A 17,131-nucleotide genomic window follows, 5' to 3' on the forward strand; every position below is an offset into this window, starting at 1 on the left:
AGAGGTGTGTCAGATCCTCTGCTGATGGAATTGTGCAGCTCCACTAAAGTCAACGGAGCTCAGTTGATTTGAGGACCTGGCCAGAAAGTTTAAGTTTAATATTCATTCCTTCATGGACAGCTCTGGGCTTTTGCAGGAGCTGCTCTACCCATAGCCTGAAGCCCTTGCTTTGCCTGTTTTTGATGCCTAGCTCATTGCTGGGAAAAGGGAAGCGAAGTTCCACCAGCTGCTTCCAGAAATAAGATGGGCCTGACTTATTCAAAGACCCTACAGCAGACTTGAAAAATTCTAGTTATTCACATGCCCCAGGGCAAGTAATTTTCTCTGATAGGAAAGTAAAAGAGGAGTCGTTTTTCATCATCATGATCCTGGAAAAGGCACTTGGGCCTGGGCTGGTAAACTCTTGTAAGAATTTTGCAAGGCTGCCATCACTTATAGCTTTCTCAAAGAGCTGCTGTTAGATAGAACAATGGAGTCTTCCCAGGCCCACTGACAGCAATTGCAGGCCCCAGGGCAGAACAGTCAATGGGCCCCCCAGCATGCACAAGCCATGACCGCGCGGATGTGGTCCGCCTGATATTTGGGTGGTGCTGCACCTGTGCTGGCTGGTAGCCAGCGAGCTGCTGGCTACACTGCTTTTGCTCAGCTGGTAGAGTTGCCAACTGTCTAATTGTGAAAACCCAAAGACCCTACATGGCCCCTGCCCTGAGGCCACACCCCTGTTCTGCCCCTTCTCCAAGGCCCCGCCTCTGTTCACTCCATCCCTCTCCCTCTGTTCCTAGCTCTCCCCCACCCTCGTTCACTTTCACTAGGCTGGGGCAGGGGGTTGGGGTGTGGGAGAGGATGCAGGTTCAGGAAGGAAGTTTGGGTGTGGGAGGGGGTGAGGGGTCGAACTCTGGGAGGGAGTTTGGGTGCAGGGTATGGGCTCTGGGATGGGGGTTCAGATGCAAGAGGGGGTGCGGAGTGCAGGCTCTAGGCTGGGGTGCAGGAAGGGGTCAGGAGGTTGGCACTTACCTTGGGTGGCTCCCGAAAGCGACTGGCACGCCCCTCTAGTAGCAGCTCCTAGGTGGGGAGGCCAGAGGGTCTCCGCACGCCGCTGCCTGCAGGCATTTCCCCTGCAGGTCCCATTGGCCACAATTTCTGGTCAATGGGAGCCGCAGAGTCGGCGCTTGTAGCAGGTGTAGCATGCAGAGACCCCCCACCAGGGGCTGCAGGGACATGCTGTGCTGGCCGTTTCTGGGAGTGGTGCGGAGTGTGGGTGGGCAGGAAGCCTGCCTTAATGACACTGAGCTGCCAGCAGTGGCCAGGGGCCCCCGGGCCCTTTTAAATTGTCCAGGCCCCTGGGCAATTGACCCCTTTGCCGCTTCCCTGTTGGTGAGCCTGAGTCTTCCTACCCAAGAGGTAGTAGGTCATCAAGGCATCCAAGAACTCAGGACCAGTGACCTCAGGAATGGGTGTTACTAGGTGTGGTACATTTAAACAAAATTAAATACCAGTTCAGTCATACTCAAAATCTAAGAAAGCCATGGTTAGGCGGTGCTAGAATGGAGTGGGATATCCAGCCTGATCAATTATAAGCATGTATCTTACCAATAGCAGACCTCCCAGCAGCCTGTAGAAATAGAGATGCAATGAAGCATACCCTCGGATCACAATATACCCTCCTGGCTAACAGCACTTCGCTCATAGTCACAAAAAACCTATTGCTGTTACAGCACATGTGAGCTTTCTTTCGGCATGTGGCCTGCAATATAGCAGGGGGCTGTTTTGTTAGGGAAAAAAGTAGATTTCAAAAATAAACCCACGGGGATCAGCAGGAGAAATAATGCAGCTATAAAATGGAGGAAGCACCCTCTGCTATTCCAGGTTTTGGTCCCCCAAATCCTGCTCTCCATCAGATCATTTCCCTCATGCAGCATTTATTGCTTTTCTAGTTCTGGGTCTCTGCTTTGCCCTGACCTGCACACCCGCTTTTACTCTATTCCTGGGATCTCCCTTAGCAGAGGCTGCAATCATGCCAAACTGCAGCATGGTTTGATAATGTGGAAATACAGACATTGGGGGCCTTGCCTGAGAATCCATCATTTCCTTCTGGCATAACCACCAACAGGGTTTGAAGCCAGGTCCTTAGCCAAAAATGCCATAGCCTGAATTGATCTGTGGCCCAACCCGACTCTCACACTGGAACGTGAGCTGTCTGCAGCAGGAGTTCTCTTACCATTTGGCACGCTGACGGAACGGTCAAGAACATCACTGGCGTTATCATGGACAGAGATGGTGATTTCATACGTGGCCACAAGCTCTCTGTTTAGGGAGGACTTAACCTTCACAGCTCCTGCAAAGCAGAAAAGGAAAGAAAACAACCACTTACATAGATTGCAAACTCTAGCTGCCCTGCCTGATTCCTCTAGGCAGAGGGGCACAGAGCACCAACCCCAGGAAGACCTCTATTACCCCACAAGCCTCTCTGCACCTGTGTCGTGGCCTCCTGCCTTTCCCTATGTCATTTATAGATTAAAAGGAAAAAAGTCAACAGGCAAAAATCCAGCTCTTTGCTAAAAGCACATCCAAACCACCCTGTCTCAGGATGGTGCTAAGTAGACATCAGTCTGTTTTAGCAACTGGGTGCGTTTGTGCTGGGGTCAGGAAGTCAATTCTGAACTTTGGAGTCAGCTCTTCAGCTGGTGTCAATTGCGTAGCTCCACTGAAGCCAAAAGAGCAACAGTGCTTCACACTGATGGGGATCTAGCCCTTTATTTCACCCAAAGCCCTTGTCATGGCCGCGGGGGAGAGACGTGCAGGTCTCGTCTGCCTTTTTTATGAGTCAGCTTTCCACACCTGAGCTTGCACTACGTCAATCTTGTTGTTCCACAGCATAAGGCCCTGAGTCATGAAGAGACCGGAGGCGTGCGATCTGGGACTGTGGTCTCATCAGCAAGTGAGACGTCCCTTACACCCACCTCTCTATACACCAAAACATGGCAAGCAAGAGATCACTTACCCGAAAGGTTCCCCCCACCCACCAGCGAGCCGCTGCTGAGCGGGTGTCTGCGTTCAGTCTGCGAAGGCTAAACAACAGCCAGCTGCGTATGTCAGGGCTGCTCCCTCACAGCGTGAGGCAGCCAAGCACCCAGCCAGTGATGAGAGTGATCATGGGTATGACCGAGATGGAAGGGAGACAATGGATGAAGCGAACAGAGGACTGACTGAGATTGACACACAAACAGAGAGATCAAACCTGCCAGGCTGGGAGCCATAAAGAAAAGAAAAGGCTTAGTTAGTTAGTTCGTTAGTTGGCAGTGCAGTGCTGTCGAAGTGCAGCTGAGAGAGAGGAAAAGGAGAGTGAGAAAGACTTAAGAGAAAGGAAGAAAAAGACAGAGAAGGGTGGCAAGAGCAATGAAGGGCTAAAGAAAGACAAAGAGAGAGAAAGCATGACAGGGGGGGTGAGCGAGAGAGAGCAGACAGGGATGGGAAGAAGTAGAAGAGGGAAGAGAGAGGCTCAGCCATACAAACAGTTTCTCTTGCTCTTGTACCTGTTTTAAAATCCACAGCAAATGCTCCTTGCTGACCCAGCACTAGAGCATTGGTGTCATCCTTGGCCAGAATCTCAATGATGTAATACTCTAGCCGGGGGTTGAGATCTCTGTCTATTGCTGTGACCTCGGCGATGATGGTGCCAGGCGCTGCTGACTCAAGCACGCTGACCGTCTGGATCGGGTTGATGAACTCCGGCCGATAATCATTGACATCATCAACAAGGATGTTGACGGTGGCGGTGCCAGAGAGAGGAGGCATGCCTGAATCCACAGCCATCACTGTCAGCCTGTAGGTGTCCCTTTCTTCCCTATCTATGGTGATGTTGGCCACTTGGATTACTCCGGAGTTGGCGTTGATCAGGAACTTATCCTGAGCTCCACCCTCAATCCGGTAGCTCAACTGCTGGTTGAGGCCACTGTCTGCATCTGTAGCCATTACCTGAAGGACAGAAAAACCTGGGGGAGAGGAAACCCATACTCTGACATTTGAGACTTTTTCATTCCTCTAGGTCATTTTCAGCAAGTGAACCACCAGGCTGGAACAATCCAGTGGTTCATCTAGTCCACCATCCTCTCGCTGCGAGTGGCCAATGCTGGAGGCTGCAAATGAAGCTCTAGTACCTCTGAAACTAGACTAACTGTGTAACGCTTTACCACACAGGGAAATTTCCTCCTCCCTAAGCTATGCCCTAAGCATGGGGAGTGACAGCCCTTGCAAGCACACAGATAAAAACCAAGGGACAGCTGCAAGTAAAGCAAATAAAGGCACAGATAAAATCAAACTGGTGTCTGGCTTATTCATCAGGTTTCAGAGGAAAGTGCAGAGGGGAAATCATAGAAATCCCAGCTTGCTGGTGTAATACAAACAAGAAAAAACCCGGACAACTTTGTAAAGATGATTGGCAAATTCTCCTTATTGGGTCCGACCCATGACATTGAGAGAAAACTGAGGAACATACAGGTATGTAAAAAGAATAGGAGTACTTGTGGCACCTTGGAGGCTAACAAATTTATTTGAGCATAAGCTTTCTTGGGCTACTGCTCACTGTATCAGATGCACAGAATGGAACATACAGTGAGAAGATATATATACATACAGGAATGTGAAAAGGTGGCCACTTCCACCTTTTCACGTTCTCTGTATGTATAAATAACTTCTTACTGTATGTTCCATTCTATGCATCTGATGAAGTGGGCCGTAGCCCACAAAAGCTTATGCTCAAATAAATTTGTTAGCCTCCAAGGTGCCACAAGGACTCCTGTTCTTTTTGTGGATACAGACTAACACAGCTGCTACTCTGATACATGTATGTAAACATGTGACATGCAGTATCAGAACTATCTGTACAAATCCACATTAGTCAGATGGCAACAGGGACATCATGTTCTCGGTGTCACTGGAAGTATGGAGAAGTGCCCTGCTGTGCACAACCCCATTATGCCAGTGGCGACATCAGTGGTCTGGAGTGTGCAATCAGACTGTGCACCATGCAAACACATCACACCTACATTATGAAAAGAGGAAACATGCAACTCTGCGAAAAAAATGAAACTGAGCTTCACTCTGGGTAGGACAGCTCCTTGATGGAGTTGAAGTCTTGTCTCCCATGATTATTACTATGGACAGAGGAGACTTTCTCCCCTCACCTGTAAGCTGTTATGCTACTGGCAGGACACTGCAAACATAGTCCCCAAGTCCCCAAACTCCCTTTATGCAAAATCCCTTCACCCTCGCAGACTGAAACCCTGAATCCTCCCAGCCCTGATATCTTCTGTCCTTTTGATGTCCCCAAGGCTGGTTTCTCCATCCCAGTCCCCATCTCCATCTCTGTCCCATTTCCTTCCCACACAGTGGTATCAGTCTGACCTGGGGGGCTGTTTTCCTGCAGTTGCACTGTCACCACTGCTGGGTTAAATGATGGCCTGTTGTCATTATCATCCAGTATGGTCACAGTGAGCCTAGCAGTGCTGTTCAGCTTGCCAACATCCTCTGCCACCAGTGTGAGCTCAAGGCGTGGGTTCAGGAAGGCTTCCCTGTCAATCACTCTGCCAGGTTTTACCAAAATGACACCTGGAGGATAGTAAAAGTCAGCCAGAAAAAAACCAACCACCAAGAGGCAACTTCAAGAGAGGGTGCAGACTGGACTCAGGTGCAATCCAACAGCTTTCAAACTCTGGAAACATCTGTGCCTCGGAACTGGCAATGTTACCCAGTAGCTCTATATTTCAGACAGAGCCGGTTTTGCAGGGCACTTTATAACCAGGGTGTCTGTGGCTAGCTTACCTGTTCTGTTGTTGACAATGAAGAGATCCATTGGCATCCCCAGCAGCTGGTATCTCACCAGTGCATTGATGCCCTGATCACTGTCCAAAGCTAGAACTGGACCATTGAGCACTGTGATGGGAGTTCCTGGGTCAAACAAGAAGTGTTAGCAATTGGTGGGGAGCCCTTCATGGACACCTCCTCTCTCCCCCTCTTCCCCCACAGTGACTTGTGACTGATAGCAACAAATGAATGAGGCAGACAGAGTGAGGCGACATGAGACAGTGAAATAATGACTGTTGCAGCCTTGGCAGACTGACTCAAGAAGCCCGTAGGGAGAGGTCTAACACCCTGCTAAAAAACAAACAAACAAAGCCATCAGACCTTTCGAACCGACCACAGTGACTTCAAAGGTACTTCCCAGCATGCTTTGCAGCAGAGTCTTGCTTACTTGATTTGTCCCTGAACTCAGCCTAATATACATGTGTGTGTGTCAGGGCCGGCTCTAGGCACTAGCGCTCCAAGCATGTGCTTGGGGTGGCACTTTCCAAAGGGCAGCACTCCAGCTCCCTTTTTTTTTTTTTTTTTTTTGCTTGAGGCACAAAAAGCCGGGAGTCGGCCCCTGAGCAGAGGTGAGGTGCAGCAGTGGGTGGCATGGGGAGGGCCACAGGAAGTAACCCTGGGTGGGAGGTAGAGGAACTGCTCCCCGCCCCCAGCTCACCTCTGCTCCACTGCCGCCTGCTCCTCTCAGCGCACCACCGCTCCACTTCTACCTCCTCCCTCCCAGGCTTGCTGCACTAATCAGCTGTTTTGCAGCAAGGCTGGGAGGGATGGGGGAGAAGTGGAGCGGCAGTGGCGCACTGAGGGGATCAGGTGGAGCAGAGATGAGCTGTGGTAGTGGGGGGCGTGGGGAGGGCTGCAGGAAGTAACCCTGGAGGGGGCAGAGGAACCGCTCCCACCCCCAGCTCACCTCAGCCTCCTTCTGCAAGTGTGTCACCGCTCTGCTTCTCATGGGGGAAATGCGCTGCGCCCAGGGGAAGAGGCGGGGCTGAGGATTTGGGGAAGGGGTTGGAATGGGGTGAGGAAGAGGTAGAGTGGGGGCAGGGCTGGGGGGGGCACGGGACAATTTTTTTGCTTGGGGCAGCAAAAAACTTGGAGCCAGCCCTGCTGTGTGTGAGCATGTGTGGCAGGGACATGGATTGGGGCTTGTTGGAGTTTGCTAGCTATTTTGGATGCATATTAGTCTCAAAGAGTATTTTTGCAAGTGCACTGGTCAGCCCAGTTACCAGTGTACAAGAGCCTTTAAGGAGTTTATGCTCCAAGCCAAACTTGTGATCTCAGAGTGGGAGTTATTTTAAGGGGGAAAAGGGGGAATATTACTACCGACTGGGGGAGCTGAACAAAGTAGTTATCTGGTATAAACTACAGAAGCCAGACATTTTACTATACTCCCTCTGAAAGCAAACACTGTTCCAGCAGCGAGGGTTACAGAAGGCTGTTCCCTACACTAATGAAACATAAAGCTGCTCAACTGCCTAACCGTCTATTGTCATGCTTTGCTGAAATATGGCAGCATTTTGTTCTTGTTATGTCAGACTAAACGAGTTCTCGTTTAGTCTGAAATAACAAGAACAAAATGCTGCCATATTTCAGCAAAGCATGACAATAGACGGTTAGGTAGTTCAGCTGTACTAGAGCAATTAGCTTCAGTTAAGAACATGGCAGGCTTTGCACCACAGTCTGTGACTTCAGGACATGGAGTTCATCGGCTAGATAACAGAACAGCACATTTGCCTAATGCCACCTAGATGTATGATTTGTAAAGGGACTGTCTTGTTGTGGGACCAGAGTGTTACTTTGGTGGGAAAAATATCCACTTGCATAAAGTGACCCTGACAAAGCCCTGGCTGGGATGATTTAGTTGGTGTTGGTTCTGCTCTGAGCAGAGGGTTGGACTAGATGACCTCATGAGGTCTCTTCCATCCCTAATCTTCTGTGATTCTATGACCCAGCTTTCTCTCCATGTTTATCTTCATTGTCCTGTAACAACATCCTAGCCCACATCAATACTCCCTCTGGCTAATCTAAAACGTTTCTCTGCTCAGAGACATTGTCGGTGTTCAGTTAACAATGTTATATAGGACAGCTCATGAAGGAGGGACTTTTTTCCCTAATGGCTATCCCCTTCATCTAGCTGGAGGTAACTGGGATGGGTTGGGAATCAAAGAAAATTCCTGTAAGTTGAGAATCATGTATTAAAGGGAGTACAAACGCACCTGCTGGAGAGTTCTCCATCACCTCTGCCTCGTAAGAGCTCTGAGTGAAAAGTGGCTGTTTATCATTTTCATCTGCTATTGAAATCACCAGCAGGTCAAAATCCTAAGGGTGTATGAATAAAACAAAGAAGAAAAGGGGACAGTGACTGTGATACCTGTTCCTCAACTCACTTTCTGCATCAGTGTCTGACACGTACCACCTCATCCAATTCAGCACCATGGAGAACCTAAGCCATGTGCAATCATGGAACTGCATCACCAGAACATACCATAGGATCTGTAATGCCTTTACCCAGGTGCCTGGTCTTCATTCCCAATATCATATAGCAATATGAGGTCTGGGACGGCAGGGTAGGGGAATTACACATCCTATGGTATCATTCTGTAAATGCAGTTCCATGGCTGAACATGACCAGTCCAGATTCTGCATTACTATTATACCATGCCATTTGGAATGTAGGCTTAGCACCAGGGAATTTATGCTCTCACCATGAAAGGGTTTAAACCATACACACAGAGTCTGTGGATTTAAAGAAAATATTGTCTCCTATGTCCTATTTTATTTCAGGCAGTTCAAGAGTTAATAATGGGGAAAGCATGACCTCTCAGCAACCGCCTACACACACTCAACTCTGCAGGCAGCAAACGGATGCCATTCGCAATCCTATCATACCACTCCATTTGATCTGACTTCATTACTGCTGCCATACTGCAGTACTGCGTAACGTCGTCTGCAATGCAAAGACATAGCCTTGCTACCTTCAGACAGATACTCTTTTGTAACAATACATTCCTCCACTTAAACAATAAGAGCAGAATTATACATTGTGCCCTTTTAAGGTAGGCTGGGAGATTGTGAGGTCAATCAGGTGGAGGAATGTACTGCTTCCTGAGATGGCAGCAGGCCACTTGCATTTTCCACTCCTTCTATCTAGAAAGGAGAGGGGGCTGGCCCCCCAGAAGCCTCCACCTTAAAGATACCTTCTACAGGAGAACCTGGACACAAAGGCCATACCACGTCTGTTCTGTTATGATACAACGGTGGGTCCAGTAAACCATGTTACTCAGCCACAATTGCAATACCCCCGGTATATTACAGCACAGAATCCTGGAACTACAGAGCTACATGCCAGTTTATCATCTGCACCATGTTCCAGAATGGTGCCCAGGAATTCATAGCACAGAAATGCTGCATCATCTCTTCTAGTAATCTAGCACCTAGTTCTCTCTGGTACTGCCACTCTGCTGTATCTCACTGTATTTCAGAAAGGCCAGGTGAAGTGAGTTGTCGCAGGGACACCATTACTGAAGTAAAGGCTGGGTAAAGGTCTATTAAAAAAATTCTATGCTGCAAGAAAAAATGTTGGCCTGGTTTTCTGACCTAGGTGGGAAATCACAGAGAAATGCGTAGGCTTGGGCCATTTGCCTCTGGAATTCAGAAGTTAATTTGGAGGAGAAGGTTGTCATATAAGTGTTTTCAGTGAATAGTCCACCCATCCCCCAATAACATAAGAAGCCTTTGCCCCTGCTGCTTCAGTGGAGAACCGCAGCATTGTCCATAATTACCCGCCTGGCATTGCGCGTGTTCTCAGGATTGTCCTTCACTGTGACAGTCAGTCTGTACTCAGCCACCTGCTCCCTGTCCAAGGGACGGCTTACATAGACAATGCCAGTCTGGTGACAAGAAAGAAAGGAGAAAGATCAAATAGAGATGGGCCTCCCCATGCCAAACTGATGAGAAGAACCAGCTATGGGTGAGGAGCAGAGAACCTGGAGCTCCACAGGCTCAGTACATGGGCCACATTGAGTCTCTAAGTGACTTGCCACATCGTAAGGCCACAGCAGTCAGTGGGACTCTCTGGAGGAATTCTGGCTGACTCAGCTGAAATTCCACAAGAGGAGTGTACACCAGAGCTGGAGCTGTGTCACCTTTTGAAAAGACAAAATGCACGTTCCCCTTCATATCAGTCCAGCTGTGCTGGCCAGTGTGCACAGAGGTTTGGTGTACCATGGCTTCACCATTGCCCCTCTCAGGAGCAGAAATCTACTGCCAGCAGTGGTGCTAGACAATCACACTGTCCTGCACCCTCTAGTGTGACTGGAACAGCAGCAAGAGATGGGGAAAACTGCTCTTTTCTCTGTCTACTCCCTGTTGCACAAGACTAGCTGGAATCTGGCCCATTGTAAATAATGCATATGCAAAAGTGGAACTGTATGTATGTGAATAATAACAAGGCCAACATTTTCATGAAACACTCGACTTTTGGGTCCCAACAGAGCCTTATTTCCAGAGATACTGAACACTACCACTTGCACTGACTGAAGCTAGAATTGCGGGTGCTCGTTGCCTTGGGAAAACCATGCCTTAAGACCAACAACTGAGGTATCCTGAATGATGCACTGCTTGGAAAATTTGGCCCTAAATAGGGTTGCCAACATTGTATTTCAAAAATAAGGGATTTTCTTCTTAGCACCCCTGATCCACCCGTCCTCTTGATATTATTAATAATGAGCAGTATTCACCTGCATTCGCCAGGGGTATTTCTTGCTGCTTTTTGCAGCACTCAGCAACTCCCAAACTTTTTGTGCAGAGATGAAGAAATAAGGGACTGTTGGCAACCCTAGCCCTAAATGACCATGCCAGGTTTGAATTTTCACGCAGTAAGTTTCTCTGTGGTCAGGCCTGACCCTGATTGTATGTGTTGTTACTGTTAACGTGGTTGGTACATGCTTTTCTCTCCCCCCTTTGGGCATTTTCATACTGATGTTCTTTTGGGGAATTGTTCTGCAGGGAGGGCACGGTGTGGTCTAGAGTAGTGGTCCTCAATCAGGGGGATGTGTACCCCTGGGGCACGCAGAGGTCTTCCAGGGGGTACATCCACTCATCCAGATATTTGCCTAGTTTTACAACAGGCACATAAAAAGCACTAGCGAAGTCAGTACAAATGAAGGCCACGTCTACACTTACAAGCTCACAGCGGCACAACTATACTGACACCGGAGAGAGCTCTCCCGTCAAGATAATAAAACCGGCTCAACAAGCGGTGGTTGCTATGTCAGCTGGAGAGTGTCTCCCACTGATATAGCACTGCATACTAGTGCTTATAGCAGGGGTGTGTTTTTTCACACCCCTGAATGACAGAAGTTTTGCCAACCTAAGTGCTAGCGTAGACATGGCCTTACATTTCATACAGACAATGACCTGTTTATACTGTTCTATATACTATATCAGTGGTTCTCAAACCGTGATTTCGTTTTAATGGGGTCACCAGAGCCAGCTTTGGACTCGCTGGGGTCCAGGGCAGAAATCCATAGCCCGAGCCTTGCTGCACAGGACTGAAGCCAAAGTCTGAGTTTTTAAGCAAGGTGAAAATTGGGGTACACGAGGCAAATCAGACTCCTGAAAGGGGTACAGTAATCTGGAAAGGTTGAGAATCACTGGTCTAGAGCAACAGTCAGTTCCCTATTTTGGAAGGCATTATTATGTGCTATGCCCCTTAAATATTCTTGTTATAAATAATTAAGAGATGGAGGGCTGTGTCAGAGAGTTGTCTCTCTCCAGCCACAGCATGTGATGACTGGCATGCAGTGCACACTATGCCTGCAATCTGTAACTTGTTAATATTTAAAACATGCCAATTCTTGTGCAGTGCAAAGCAGGAAGCACCAGTTTGTTGTGCTCCAGTGCAAAACTGGTGCAGATAACGTGCACAGTCCCCTGCACTGAGTGGAAGTCAGCCTCAAGCCTTTGCTCACCAACTCCCTTACTTTCAAGATGTCAAGGTAAAAAAGAAACGGGTGAGAGTATAACCCACACACCTTCTGGGTGTGGTATTCTGTCCCATCTAGTGGCACCAACACTACTTAAAGAGCAATTAATGTGTCTACTCTACAACCTTAGCTAACAGCCAGTTGGCTTTTAGCTCATGTGGTAGAGGCTTATACACTAAGCTCCAGAGGCCCCAGGTTCAATCCCGACAACCGTGGTCTGTCAGAGTTACATGAGCATTTCTGAGGAGAAACTAGAGCAAGTGCCATCATAGGCATGCAAATGAGTTATTTAGCTATTCTCTCCCCACCTAGGCCTCTCAGCTGCTACTGGGAAGGAGTACCTTCCTTGATGTATGAGTAGTGTCACTCTCAGTAATGTAGGATCTGGGTCTCTTGCATACCCTTCTTGCTAATCACTTTTGCCTTGCACTCATACATGCAACATTCAAACCCCGTACTGTGCACAATCAAGTTCTGAATGAACTGCTGGTGTGTCATGTAGCTAACATGTAGGTCTGCATGATTTGGATTGTTACGTGGTTCTCTAGCCAATGCATGGCAGTATCTGCATGTAGAACATATCTGCATCTCTATTCTGTATGCAGTTATGTTTGCACGGCTGCGTGTAGGGCATATGTCACAGCATGTGAGAACACCTGTCATCGTATGTAGCGAATAAAGCTCTCAGCATACTGCATGTTTGTACCCATACACATAGTGTGGGAAGGCCTATACAGTCACATGAGTCGCTATGTGTAGAAGGAATGAGAACAGGATACTTACAGTGCCATTGATGTAAAAGGAGTTTTCTGCATTGCCGGCTGTTATGTTAAAGGTCAGGAGTCCGTTCCGCCCACTGTCAGCATCATGGGCAAGAATGCGGGTCACAAAGCTGGAGGTGGGGGTGTTTTCGCTGAGTGTGAGATTCATTGGCAGGTTGAGGAGCACAGGATCATTATCGTTAATGTCCAAAACGCACACTCCAACCATGACCTGAAATTTGGAGAAGAGGATTCTGAGTAGCAAGGCAAACACCAACTTCATTTCAATGTCTCCTCATGCTTAGAATTCCTGAATGGACTCTCACTCTTCTTCCATATCACATTCAAGCTTTGTGCTTCCTTCCATGTAGCCTCATATGCCAGGAATTTGCTACATGACCTGCCATGATCTCCTCCCTCACCTGCTTCAAGTCACTCCTTAACACACAAGGACAGTGAGAGAAAATGGAATACACAAATAAATAAAATAGAAATCACTCTCTAAATAAAAATCATGGAATTTACAAGGAATGTGCTAACTCCACCACTCAGTCATTGCAGTAGCATATCCCCTTAGCCCTTTCGCTAGCTGGATTGCAAGCTCTTTGGATCAGCGACTTTGCCTGCATACAGACGCTCCGTGACTTACGCAAGTGTTCTGTTCCGGAACGCTTTGCGTAAGTCGAATTTTGCATAAGTCGGGAACATACACCCGACAATTATGCAAAAAAAAACAAACCTAAAAAACAAAAAAAAAAACCCAAAACACCTTACGGAACTTATGGAACTTTTTCTGTAAGAGCGGATTTTCATAAGTCGGGTTTACGTAACCCGGGGAGCGTCTGTATTTATCTATTTTTGCCTAGTACATGGAGGGCATTCAATAAGTAATGATAAATCTGCTTCTCATCCATTTCAAAGCATCCATAACTCTGCCCCACCAACATCTCTTCTCTTATCTCTTTCAAAACTCTCCTATCCCAGACTCTGTCTAAGTTTCTCTCCTGATAGCTTCCTTCCTCTCCTTCACATACTCCTGGACTGTGGCTGAGGACCCTGGGATTTGGCCTAATGATAAATAATAGAAACAGCAGAGCACCAAAGGCTAAACCTAAATAGGAATAGAGTAATCAAGTGGTGAGCCTAGCTCTATAAATGTGACCTCCTGAGCCCCGCTTGGGACGGGCCATGTTTCCTATGATGTGGGAAGAGGGGTCTCCTGCAATGCAATAACCAGACTGATGCCATAATTATGAAGCTACAGGCATGCCCCGAATCACAAGCCTCAACAACCTCTAGTTCACTAACTAGTGGGCTTCCTGTGCTCAATTTCAGTATATGCCAGCACTTTTTTAGGTGACATAGGTTAGAGAAGGAAGAACCTCTTCAAGCTCCAATTTGAGGCCTAGTGGAGAAAAAGAAAGGGGTGGTGGTTGTCACCTGACAGGAAAAGAATGGAAAAGGTGAGGGGGCAAGGAGGGAGAGGAGAGAGGATCAGGGATTCCTTTTTCTTCTCTGTCCCCTCACTTTTCCCATTTGGTGTACAAAGCATGCTGGGAGTGAGACATGTCAGGGAGGCCGCACTATCCTAGACTCATGATCTGCCAACAGGACTCACTGTGGAGCTGAGAGGAGGTGTCCCCCTATCCTTGGCAGCAATGGTGAGATTATAGAATGCAATGTTTTCTCGATCTAGCTCGGCATCCTTCCGAACTCGCAGCTCCCCCTCCACCGGAGAGATCACAAATTCTCCTATAAGAGGGAGGGAGAAAAAGGAGGTCAAGATATTTTCCAAAGGAGGTTTGCTAGCACCAAGCAGTGAGGAATGAGGAACTCACATCAGGTTAAAAAGGCAAGACCTTGCATTGGCTTCTTAAGTGGGAGTGGGTAGGGCTCTGGGGCATGTTGCTCCCTTGATTGTCACCAGTGAATTTAGGCTCTGGCCATGAAAGTGTTTCAATAACACATGTAAAGTCGAGTTGGGTCTGTGGAATTAAAGAAAATATTGCCTCCCTTGTCCTATTTTATTTCAGTCAACTAAAATGTTAATAAAGAGGAGAGGGTCACTTCCCAGCAACCTCCTATCCACACTGAGCTCTGCAGGCAGCCAGCAGACACCATACTCTTTCCCCAAATGGTCACCTTGGGCAGTGGTTACTGCTGTGACTCCCCAGACAGTGAACCTGATTGTGGGAGTGGCTGGGCACTCTGATGTGCTAGGCACCCCCATCCAGGACTTGTGAATATACTGGGGTGAGCAAGAGGTGTAAATACCAGTCTGCTGAACCTTTCATGAATCAAAGCCATTTCTGTGACAATGGCTTAATTACTGTGTCCTTATGTATAGGACATTTCCAGAGAGATTTCCAGTGGCACAATCATCGCCTCTCAGGGCAAACGTACTGTACCCAGGTTATTTAGGAGACTCTGAAATGCGGGCCAGCTGGCACTTGGGCTGTCCATCCTTCCAGAAACCTGACTTAAGTAACCATGAAAATGATGGTGTAAATCTATTCCCTGATGTTTGTTAGTACATATCGCTGAGCACATAGTCTGCCTTGATTAGGAGTCTGTTCTGAGCAACGGCCCAGGACTGGGATACCAGGGGTTCTGTAGTTCTGGTGTGAGGTGTATTGGCAGAACTGTGTATATCTGTGGGAAGTCTGCACAAAGGCAGAACGCAACAGGCCTGGCCAGAGCCAGGGCTAAGACACATTTTCCATAAGATTTTTGAAATTCAGTCCCTCTAATGACAAATCAGAAACTCTCCTGTCCTTCTTTAACACCCTAGTGGCTGAATGACAAATGAGCCCAAAGACTGAGTGAAATGTTTCTTTCCTCCTTAGATGTGGAGGTATGTGATGTTGGTGCTAGAGACTGAGAGGTGGGGATCTCAGATTGTTGCTCTGCAAAGCACAGCCAGAACTCTTGCATGAGCTCCAGCAGCAAAGTGACTCTCAGACTACTAGAACTGTGTGTTGTACGATGTGGTGAATAGATCCTGCTGTGTGTGTGTACTTCAAAGTGTTATCTTTTTTTTTTCCTTTTAAAACAGCTTCCATGCGCTCCTCTGGGATTTTTCCAAAGCCCCTCCCTAGCTGGTGCCCCTCTTTTTGTTCCCTGGATAAACCCAAGCCCAAGTCCCCGATGAATAGGCAATAACAGGTTGAAATGGTTCCTCACAGAGCGGATGCTTCTCGTAACAGGATTTCCTGATGTAGAAACTCCAATTTCTCAGACAAACAAGTTGAGAAGATAGTTTTTGAAATGCTTCTTGAGCTTTCCTAAACCACTGCAGCATTTTCCACTCTCTCTCCAGCTCTCTGAAAGGTCTGTGTTTTAAAAAAAATTATATATAATGAAATTGCTAGTGTGCGGCTCTCTCTTTCCAGGGCAACAGGGCAATGGGGTCATCTGAACAAGGAGAGGAAAGAAATCATAGATGCTTTCGCCTATTCCACTTGGTCTGGTGTGGCTCTCAAGGAAAAGACATTCTTCTTTACACCCTCCCTCTGCCTGCAGCTGTCCACACAAAGCTGTGATCTGGACCTTCAGCCTGACTCCCTTTATTCAATGATCAGATTGTACAGCTGGACTTTCTATTGGTCTTATACATGGAGTTGGGCCTATATGTGAGCATATAGGTGCAGGTTCAGTGGACGAGAGAGTGTATATGCAGAGAGGTGTTTGTTAGCAAATAGCTGTGTATACACATGGAGCTGTGTGAGCGGACACAGGGATATACACACATGGGCGTGTGCACCAAGAAGTGTGTATATGCATTTCATTTACTTACAGGCATTTCTACAGCACTTATCACTGAAGTAGCTCAGCACTTCACACGTAATTATAATGTCCCCCTCACAACACCCCTGGGACGTAGGGAAATGTTATTCATTTATACACTGAGGAAAAGGACACTTGAAGCGACCTGCCTAAGGAAGTCTGAAGCAGAGCCAGGAATTGAATCCAGACAGTTTCTGAGTACCAGTCCTGCCCCTTACCCACAAGACCATCCTTCCTCATCAACCTGTATTTACCTGTTTGTGCATATGTGGGCAAGACGTAGTGCACAGACATGTGTGTTTGATGGATGTGGGAGCAATCCAAAGGAATCCTAGATATTAGCTTCTGCTTCTCCTCCCCATCCCAACTCACCAAGAGGGTCCCCTCCTATGATGCTGTACTCCACTTGTCCACTAGGCCCTGAGTCCCCATCATGGGCCAGGAAAGTCCACACCCTTGGGCCAGGCTGACCTTCTGTGATGTCAAAGGGTCCCTCATAGGCTCTTGGAAAAGTAGGCTGGTTGTCATTGATATCATTCAGGTTCACCAACACCTGCAGTTAAGACAAGAATGTATACAGTAACGGAGAAACCATGGAGAACAGTGGAAGCAGAGCCCACCTTTTTTCCTCAGTCCCAGCCTGTGGTATCTAATATCTTGGTTAGAAGGTGTGAAGCAGGCACCATGACAGAGGAGTAAGGGAACATTCTTTCCCAGATTGTTTTCTTAGACTAAAGT

General features: G+C 47.7%; 1 protein-coding gene across 1 annotated transcript in view; it reads right to left on the reverse strand.

Annotated features, from left to right (window-relative positions):
* The window catches only part of CDH23 (cadherin related 23), a 561,993-nt gene that overhangs the window by 28,217 nt on the left and 516,645 nt on the right, over positions 1-17,131 (reverse strand). Inside the window, exons 39-47 of the mRNA XM_050959265.1 lie at positions 16,766-16,946; positions 14,226-14,359; positions 12,630-12,839; positions 9,642-9,749; positions 8,076-8,178; positions 5,821-5,946; positions 5,404-5,607; positions 3,534-3,992; positions 2,219-2,335 (exon numbers count right to left, since the gene is read on the reverse strand). Of these exons, the coding sequence (XP_050815222.1) occupies positions 2,219-2,335; positions 3,534-3,992; positions 5,404-5,607; positions 5,821-5,946; positions 8,076-8,178; positions 9,642-9,749; positions 12,630-12,839; positions 14,226-14,359; positions 16,766-16,946 (1,642 nt within the window). The remainder of the gene's footprint in view (positions 1-2,218; positions 2,336-3,533; positions 3,993-5,403; positions 5,608-5,820; positions 5,947-8,075; positions 8,179-9,641; positions 9,750-12,629; positions 12,840-14,225; positions 14,360-16,765; positions 16,947-17,131) is intronic.

Source organism: Gopherus flavomarginatus, chromosome 6 (assembly GCF_025201925.1).
Source record: "Gopherus flavomarginatus isolate rGopFla2 chromosome 6, rGopFla2.mat.asm, whole genome shotgun sequence".
Lineage (NCBI taxonomy): Eukaryota > Metazoa > Chordata > Testudines > Testudinidae > Gopherus > Gopherus flavomarginatus.